Source organism: Chiloscyllium plagiosum, unplaced genomic scaffold, assembly GCF_037043375.1.
Source record: "Chiloscyllium plagiosum isolate Xiang-an unplaced genomic scaffold, Cpla_swu_hap1 HiC_scaffold_19, whole genome shotgun sequence".
Lineage (NCBI taxonomy): Eukaryota > Metazoa > Chordata > Chondrichthyes > Orectolobiformes > Hemiscylliidae > Chiloscyllium > Chiloscyllium plagiosum.
In genome coordinates this window covers 17,660,706-17,670,618 of record NW_028270157.1, presented here as the reverse complement: position 1 = coordinate 17,670,618, position 9,913 = coordinate 17,660,706, and the positions used below count along the sequence as shown (strand labels likewise).

The 9,913-nt window shown below is 43.3% G+C and overlaps 1 protein-coding gene across 7 annotated transcripts in view; it reads left to right on the top strand.

Annotated features, from left to right (window-relative positions):
• Nucleotides 1-393: 393 nt before the first annotated feature.
• caps2 (calcyphosine 2) overlaps nucleotides 394-9,913 on the top strand; it is a 60,385-nt gene continuing 50,865 nt past the window's right edge. For 2 of the 7 annotated variants that reach the window (XM_043709875.2, XM_043709869.2), the window contains exons 1-2: nucleotides 396-508; nucleotides 652-723. In XM_043709875.2, the coding sequence (XP_043565810.2) occupies nucleotides 658-723 (66 nt within the window). In that variant the 5' untranslated portion in view covers nucleotides 396-508; nucleotides 652-657. Of the gene's footprint in view, nucleotides 509-651; nucleotides 724-9,913 lie in introns of those variants that run through there. The other 5 variants (XM_087997071.1, XM_043709872.2, XM_087997068.1 and 2 more) reach the window with 5 other exon arrangements.

Genomic DNA, 9,913 nt, shown 5'->3' with positions numbered 1-9,913 from the left:
TAATAATGTGTAGTCTGGGGGCCCTCTTGCTTCACAGTGATAGTACTCCTACCCCTGAACCACGAGACCCAGGTTTCAATCCCCAGGGGCGTGTAATAACATCTCGGAACAGGTTGTGTAGAAATATAGGTTTAAAAAAAAGTCCAGCCTTTCGCTACATTGCCTAATAGAGCAGTCATTAGAGAATTTTACTGCAAAAAAAAGCCATTTAATCTTTGATCCAACTCTCCAATTAAAATTTTGTTTGCATTCATGAAATGGAAGTAAATATCGAGCCTCTGTCCACTCTCCTGGACCAGCTCCTGACTCCATTCACAGGCAATCAATGCAGCAATTCAGGAGCTTGCACATGCGCGTGCTGGTCCCCGGAAGTGTGGACGGACGCGGGCGGTCGTTATGGCAACGCGGGGTGATTGACGGGAGGGAAGCCGCCAGGTGAGCCATTGGCTAGCGACAGGTGAGTGCGAGGGTGGACCAGACCAGACCAGGCCTGGCTCCACTTGACCAGGTAAGCTGGCACATCAGCTTGATCACCAAATTCCCTGACCAGTTTCAGAGCTTTCCGATGTTCGGTTCAATCTTTCAAAAGTCATTTTGTTCTTGCAAATGAAAAATCCCACTTAAACCGTTTGTAATGGCTTATTTTTACAGCTTTAAATGGATCTGGAAGTTAAAGGCATCGGCACAACATCAAGGCATTCGACACGCCAGAAGTCTGCACAGGTAAAAGCCCAACAGGTGTCTAGATCCGAGTTGTTTCTTTCCGACTCCCCGGAATAAAATATTTCCACATTAAAACTACTGTGGGGTCGCAATTTGTGTGGTCAGAGATCAAGCTGACAACTGGACTGTTTCTTGCCCCACTTTCATAAATCGGTGACTGGAAATTTTAAAACAAGCTTCTCGAGACTACCCAACAGGCCTCTGAAGAGAGAAGCAACAACAGTTTGTATTTACTTAGAATCTTGTAAAAAAGCTTCACAGGACCATTGCCAGATTTAATATAGTCACTTGGCCACATAAGGATATTTTGCAACTAAGAACATAAATGACTCTGGCCTAGCAGCATCTGAAAAGAAAGGAACAAATTTAATGTTTTGAGTCCAATGTAATTCTTTTGGATCTAAAGGGAGATGAAAATATGATGAGCTTTATGTTATTGTAAATGGCAGGAAGGTCAATGAGAATAAATAGGAATTTTAGAGGCAGGAGAGACAAAATAAAGGCAGAGCAAAGAGGAACAGTTTTAGTTGAACTGAAGGAGCAAAAATTGATCCAAAGTAAGTATTAATGGCAGAATACATAATGTGGGGAGACAGGAGGTGACTGGATTAGTAATTCTGATTCCCAAACTAATGTTCTGGGGACATAGGTTCAAATCCTGCCATGGCATAAAACACACAACAATACAGCGCAATACAGGCCATTCGGCCCTCGATGTTGTGCTAACCTTTTATCCTACTCAAATCAGACTAACCCATATAAACCTTTCGTTGTACTATCTTTCATGTGCCTATCCAAGAGTCACTGAAATGTCCCTAATGTATCTGACTCTACAACCATTGCTGGCAGTGCATTCCATGCACCCACCACTCCCTGTGTAAAGAACCTGCCTCTGACATCTCTTAATTTTTCTCCAATCACCTTAAAATTATGCTTCCAAAATTAGGAAAATTTTAATTCAATAAAATGTTGGGATTTAAAACCCATGTCAATGGCTATTGTGTCATTAAAAAAAATCTGGTTGACTCATGTCCTCCAGGGAAAGAAATAGAACCTAGAACTGTACAGCACAGGAATGGGCCCTTCGGCCCATAATGTTGTGCCGAACATGATGCCAAATTAAACTAATCCCTTCTGCCTGTTCTTGGTTCATATCCTTTCATTCTGTGCATATTCATGTGTTTATTGTAAAAGTCTCTTGAACGCTCTCTTGTATCTGTCTCCACAACCACCTCTGGCAGCACGTTTCATACTCCTATCACTCTGTGTTTAAAAAAAAAACTTGCTCCTCATATCTCCTTTGAACTTTCTCCCTCTCACCTTAAATGCATTTCACCTAGTTTTAGACATTTTAACTCTGGGGGAAAAAGATTCTGACTGTCAACCCTACATGTGCATCTCATAATTTTATAGACTTTTATCATGTCTTCCCTCAGCCTTTGCCGCTTCAGAGAAAACAACCTGAGTTTTTCTTGCTTATCCTTATAATTCATACCCCCTAATCCAGGCAGCATCCTGTTTAGCCTTTTCTGCACCCTCTCCAAAGCCTCTTCCTGTAATGTGGCAACCAGAATTGAACGCAATACTCCAAGTGTGGCCTAACCAAAGTCTTATAAAGCCGCAACATGACATCTTGATTCTTGCACTCAATTCCTTTACCAATAAAGGCAAGGATGCCATATGCCTACTTCACCACCCCATCTACTTACATGGCCACTTTTAGGGAGCTATGGACTTGAACTCCAGGATCCCTCTGTACATCGGTACTGTGCAGGGTCCTGTCATTAACTGTATACTTTTCCTTAACATTTGATTTCCCAAAGTGCAGGACCTCACACTTACACAGATTAAACTCCATCTGCCATTTCTTTGCTGATATATACAACTGATCTATATCATACTGTACCCTTTGACAACCTTCTATATGGATAGTGTATTTCCTCTCTTTAGTAACAACATTAGTTACTTGCCAGTTCTCTGGAATCTCTCCAAAGGCTAATGAGGATACAAAGATCTTGGTAAGGGGCCCCAGCAATCTCTACTCTTGCCTCTTTCAATAACCTGGGGTAGATACCATTGGGTCCTGGGGACTTATCCACCTTAATGCCCTTCTAGAGACCCATTACCATTTCTTTCTTGATCTCAAAATCTGTCATTCTTATTTGCACTGGTCTCAATATGACTCCAGACCAATAGCAATGCGGTTGAACCTGAAGTGGCATCTGAAATGGCAAATGACTGAGCAAGTGTTCCAGTTCATGGGCCAATTAGGAACAAGAAATGCATTCTGGCCGAAGCAATGACCCCGCATCCCATAAAATGAATTAAAAGAAGAACTTCTCTATCCTTTCAGGAAAGCCTGAAGGCAGTAATATGAAAATAAGTTACAGTCTGGCACTTGACAGAAGGAAACAAAGTAGGAAACCGATTTCATGATCTGAAGTTGAACTTAACACTGAGTCCAGAAAGCTTTGAAGTATCAGAAAGCTGATGAGACGCTGTTCATCAAGCTATTATTGGGCTTCTTTGGAAAGCTGTAGTATGCTTAGGAAAGAAGTGCGATGGTGTACTAAAACAGCAAGTGACTGAAGTCCAGTATCATGCCTGAAACTGAACCGAGGTGTTCTATAAAATATTCGGCATTTAGTGTTGAGTGTACAGCAGACAGCTCTGTGAGCAATGAATACAGAATACAAAACTGAAAAAAAGTACAAGCAAAGCACTGCTTCACCTGGAAGGAGTGTCTGGCTCCTTGGACAATGAGGAAAGAGGAGATGTTATTCCTCCTGTGATTCTATGGGAGAAGGAGCTAGTAAGTCAGGTGATCAAAGGCTTTGTCAAAAAGATAGATTTTAAAGGGGTAAGAGTTACAAAAATTAGGAAGGGAGTTTCAGAAGTTAGAGTCTAGCCAGCTTGCGTTTGACCATTTATGATAGGGTGAGAAAAATTGAATATTATGCCAGCAATTATCCCTCACCTAACAATACTAAAATAGATTATTTGCCAATTGTCATATTCATTTGACTGGCTGTAACATGTTTTAAAGACATACTTTTTTTGAAAAAATATCCTGTCCCAGGAGACCATAGATTCAAAGTGAATTTGGGGTATTGAAGAATGAGATAGATGCTTCAGATATTAAGGGGTATGGAGTAGAGCAATGTGTTTAAAATCAAAAATGCAGAAATTGCCATGGACAAAAAAATTGGAGTGTACTCAATGGGTCAATCCCATTTCTGAGATTTTGTGAAATAAAGTAACACAAAATTAAACTTTGTTGGTTAGTATTAGCTTTATAATTGAAAACAAAAACAATAGAGAGCAATGGAGTAATATTTAACCATTAAGGGAAGGTGATGGCCTAGCAGTATTATTGTTAGACTGTTAATTCAGAGAGCTAGGTAATATTCTGGGGACTCGGGTTCAAATCCCACCATTGCAAATTTTAAAAATCTGGAATTAAGAATCTACTAATGACCATGAAACCACTGTCAATTATTAGAAAAAACAATTAATTTGAAAGAAATCTGTCGTCCTTGCCTGGTCTGTCCTAAATGTGAGGAGAAAGTGAGGGCTGCAAATGCTAGAGATCAGAGTTGAGAGTGTGTTGCTAGAAAAGCACAGCAGTTCAGGCAGCATCCGAGGAGCAGGAGATGGACGTTTCGGGCATAAGCCCTTCATCAGGTATCTCCTGCTTCGATTCTCCTGCTCCTCGGATGCTGCCTGACCTGCTGTGCTTTTCCAGCAACACACTCTCGACTCTGTCCTGCATGTGACTGTAGTCCCAAAGCAATGTGGTTCACAGTCATGTGCCCTCTGAAATGGCCTTGCAAGCCATTCAGTTATAACAATCTCTACAAAGTGTCAAAGGAATGAAACTAGACGGATCACCTGACAATAACCTGAAAAGACAATGGCAGAAATACCCCTGCAAAGTTCTCCTTACTAACATCTGGGGCTAGTGCCAAAACTGGGAGAGCTGTCTCACAGACTAGTCAAGCAACAGTCTGACATGGGTTATACTAGTGGAAACATACCTTACAGACAATGTCCCAGACAACACCATCACTATTCCTGCATATGTCTTATCCAACTGGCAGGACAGCCCCAGCAGAATTGATGGCACCGTGGTATACAGTAGGGAGGAAGTTGCCCTAGGAGTCCTCAACATTGACTCTGGACCCAATGAGGTCTCGTAGCTTCAGATTAAGCATGGGCAAGGAATCTCCTGCTGATTACCACATCCTGTCCTCCCTTGGCTGATGAATTAGTACTCCTCCATGTTGAACAATACTTGAAGGAATCACTGAGGATGGCAAGGATGCAAAATGTGTTCTGGGTGGGGATTTCAGAGTCCACTGCCAAGAGTGGCTTGGCAGCAGTATTACTGATCGAGCTGATCGGGCCCTAAAGGACATAGCTGCTAGACTAGGTCTGTGGCAGGTAGTGAGGGAACCAGCAAGAGGTTGAAACATACTTGACCTCGTCTTTACCAATCTCCCAGCTGTAGATGCATCTGTCCATGACAGGATCAGGAAGAGCGACCACTGCACAATCCTTGTGGAGATGAAGTCCTGCCTTCACATTAAGAATAACCTCCATAGTGTTGTGGGGCACTCTCATTATTTCAAATGGGACAGACATTACACAGATCTAGCAACTTAAGACTGAGCATCCATGAGGCATTGTGGAGCATCAACAGCAGCAGAATTGTACTCCAGCACAATCTGTAACCTCACAGCCTGGCATATCCCGCAATCAACTATTACCATCAAGCCAGGCGATCAACTCTGATTCAGTGGAGAGTGCCAGGAACAGCACCAGGCACACCTGAAGATGAGGTGTTAACCTAGTGAAGGCACCAAACAGGACTTCTCGCATATCAAACAGCAATAAGCAGCAAGCAACAGATCAGATCTAAGCTCTGCAGTCCTGTCACATCCAGTCGTGAATGGTAGTGAATGATTAAACTGGAGGAGGAGGAAGCGCCACAAATATCCCCATCCTCGATGATGGAAAAGTCCAGCACATCAGTGCACAGGATGGGGCTGAAGCTTTTGCAACAATCTTCAGCCAGAAGCGCTGAGTGGATGATCCATCTCCACCTCCTCCAGTGGTCCAGAGCATTACAGATGCCAGTCTTCAGTGAATTTGATTCACTGCACATGATATCAAGAAACATTTGGAGACACTGGATACTGCAAAGACTATGGGCCCGAACAACATTCCGGCAATACCATTGAAGACTTGAGGTCTAAAACTTGCTGCTCCCCAAGTACAGGTACAGCACTGGTGTCTCCCCGGCAATGTGGAAAATTGCCCAAGTATGTCCTCTACGTAAAAAGCAGGATAAATCCAACTTGGCCAATTAACGTTCTGTCATTTTGCTCTCGACCATCATTAAAGTAATGTCATCCACAGTGCTATCAAGCAGCACCTACTGAGCAATAATCTGCTCAGTGAAACCAAGTTTGGGTACTGCCAGGACCACTCTATTCTTGACCTCAAACATGGACAAGAGAGTTGAATTCCAGAGGTGAGGTCAGAGTGACTCCTCTTGTCATCAAGGTTGCATTCGACCAAGTGTGGCATCATGGAGCATTAGTAAAACTGGAATCAATTCATTTCAGGGGGAAATCTGTGCTGGCTGGAGTCATAGCTGACACATAGGAAGGGGGTCGTGGTTGTTGGAGGTCAGTCATCTCAGCTCCAGGAAACTTTTGCAGGAGTTCAACGGGGTAATGTCCTAGGCCCAACCATCTGCAGCTGCTTCATCAATGACCATCCCTCATAAGGTCAGAAATGGGAATGTAGCCAATGATTGCACTATGTTCAGTACCATTCATGACTCCTTAGATACTGAAGCAGTCCATGTCCAAATACAACAAGGTCTGGACAATATCCAGACTTGGGCTGATAAGTGGCAAGTAACATTCGTGCCACACAAATGCCAGGCTATGAACATCATCAATAAGAGACAATCTAACCAGCACTCCTTGATATTCAATGGTGTTACCATCACTGAATCCCCCACTATCAACATCCTGGGGTTATCATGGACCAGAAACTCAAGTTGTCTCACATCATAAACATAGTAGCTACAAAAGCAGGCCAGAGTCTAGAAGTACTGTGGCGAGTAACACATCTCCTGACTCCCCAAAGCCTGTACACCATCTACAAGGCACAAGTCAGGAGTGTGATGGAATACTCTTCACTTGCCTGGAAGAGTGCAGCTCCAACAACACTCAAGAAGCTTAACTCCATCCAGGACAAAGCAGCCCATTTGATTGGGACTACATCTGCAAGCATCCACTCCCTCTACCGCCAACATTCAGTAGCAGCAGTGTGTACTACTATAAGATGTATTGCAGAAATTCACCAAAGATCCTTAGGCAGCACCTACCAAACCCATGACTACTTCCATTTGGAAGGTCAAGGGCAGCAAATATACTGGATCACTACCACATTCAAGTTCCCCTCCAAGCCACTCACCATCCTGGCTTGGAAATATATTGCTATTCCTTCACTGTTGCTAAGACACAATCCTGGAATTCCCTCCCTAATGGCATGATGGGTCACCGCACAGGAGATGGATCACAGCAGTTAAAGAAGGCAGCACACCACCTCTTTCTCAAGGGCAACTAGGGACTGGGAATAAATGCTGGTCCAGCCAGCGATGCCCAAATCCTACAAATGTATATTAAAAAAATTGCTGCCATCGTGAGAAGAACCCTTTTCACCCCACACTCTGCTTTCAGCCAGACAGCCAAAAAGTGTCTTAACTATTAATTCAATTGCTCTGTCATTTTAATCTTTGAGAGTGTAGAAAGATATAACTGGTGCTTAAAGATTAAAATTTTGCTTGCTGTTTAAATTTTAAAAAAATCAAACTGTTCAAAGATGTTATTACAATAAAACCATACGACATAGGAGCAAATATTAGACCATTCAGGACGGATGCATGGCAGATGCAGTTTAATGTGGATAAATGTGTGGTTATCCACTTTGGTGGCAAGAACAGGAAGGCAGATTACTACCTAAATGGAGTCAAGTTAGGTAAAGGGGCAGTACAACGAGATCGGCCCAACAAGATCACACCGACCCTCCGAAGAGTAACCCATCCCCGACTTATACACCTCACACTATGGACAATTTAGCATGGCCAATTGACCTGACCTGCACATTTTTGGAATGTGGGAGGAAACCGGAGTAGCCGGAGGAAACCCACGCAGACACAGGGAGAATGTGCATACTCCACACAGACAGTCACCCGAGGCTGGAATCGAACTTGGGACTCTGGTACTGTGAGGCAGCAGTGCTAACCACTGAGCCACTATGCCGCCCCAACAATGAAGAAAGCTAATAGCATGCTGGCCTTCATAACAAGAGGAATTGAGTAGAGAAGCAAAGAGTTCTTTCTGCAGCTGTACAGGGCCCTGGTGAGACTGCGCCTGGAGTATTGTGTGCAGTTTTGGTCTCCAAATTTGAGGAAAGACATTCTGGCTATTGATGGAGTGCAGCGTACATTCATGAGGTCAGTTCCCGGAATGGCGGGACTATCTTATGCTGAAAGTTTGGAGCGACTGGGTTTGTATATGCTTGAGTTTAGAAGGCTGAGAGAGGATCTGATTGAGACGTATAAGATTATTAAAGGATTGGACACTCTGGAGGCAAGAAGCATGTTTCTGCTGATGGGTGAGTCCCGATCCAGAGGACACAGTTTAAAAATAAGGGGTAGGCCACTTAGAACAGAGTTGAGGAGAAACTTCTTCACCCAGAGAGTGGTGGGTGTATGGAATACTCTACCCCAGAAGGCTGTGGAGGCCAAGTCTCTGGAAACTTTCAAGAAAGAGTTGGATAGAGCTCTTAAGGATAGTGGAATCAAAGGTTATGGGGATAAGGCAGGAACAGGATACTGATTGAGGATGATCAGCCATGATCATAATGAATGGTGGTGCTGGCTTGAAGGGCAGAATGGCCTACTCCTGCACCTATTGTCTATTGTCCATTATCAATCTGCTAAACCATTCAATCATGGCTGATAAATTTCTCAATCCCATTCTCTCACTTTCTCCCTGTAATCCTTGATACTCAGGAACCTATCTATCTCAGTCTTAATATACTCAATGACTTGTCCTCCACAGCCACTCTCTGGCTGAAGATGTTTCTCCTTGTCTCCATTCTATAAAGTCTTCCCTTTGTTCTAAGACCGCCCTCGGGTCCTAGTCTCTTCTGCCAATGGAGACATCTTCCCAACATTCACATTGTCCAGCAATTCATTATTCTGTATGCTTCAATTAGATCCCCCAACGTCCTTCTAAACTCCAATAAGTATAAGAAACCAGAGTCCTTTAAACGTTCCTCATATGTTAAGCTTTTCATTCGTAGGACCATTCTTGTGAACCTTCTTTGAACATGTTACAGGGCCAGTATATCCTTCCTGAGGTATGGGGCCCAAAACCGCGCACAATACTCCAAATGTGGTCTGGCCAGAACCTTACAGAGCCTCAGAAATACATGCTTGCTTTTATTTTCAAGTCCTCTGAAAATAAATGCCATTATTGCATTTGCCTTCCTAATTACTGACTCAATGTGCAAGTTTACCTTGACAGAATCCTGGACTAGAACTCCCCAAGTCACTTTGCACTTCTGACTTCTGAATGTTCTCCCCATTTAGAAAATAGTCTATGCCTCTAGTCTTCCTACCAAGGTGCATGACCTCACACTTTCCCATATTGAACTCCATCTGTCATTTCTTTGCCCACTCTCTTAACCTGTCTAAATCCTTCTGCAGCCTCTCCACCTCTTCAGTGCTACCAGTCCCTCTACCTATTTTTGTACCATTTGCACATTAGCCAGAAGATACATCACAAATGTATAAAGTGTAAAGTTGTGGTCCCAACACTGAGCATTACAGAACACCACTTGTCACTGGCTGCCATTCTGAGAAGGACCCTTTTATCCCCACTCTCTGCTTTCTGCTAGACAGCCAAGCTTCTATCATTGCTAGCACCTTGCCTCTGACACCATGGGACATTGTCTTACTAAGTAGCCTCCTGTGTGGCACCTTGTCAAAGGCCTTCTTGAAGTCCAGGTTGATAACATCCATTGGATCTCCTTAGTCTAATCTGGCCATTACTTCCTCAAAGAATTCTAGCAGATTTGTCAGGCATAACCTACCTTTGATTAA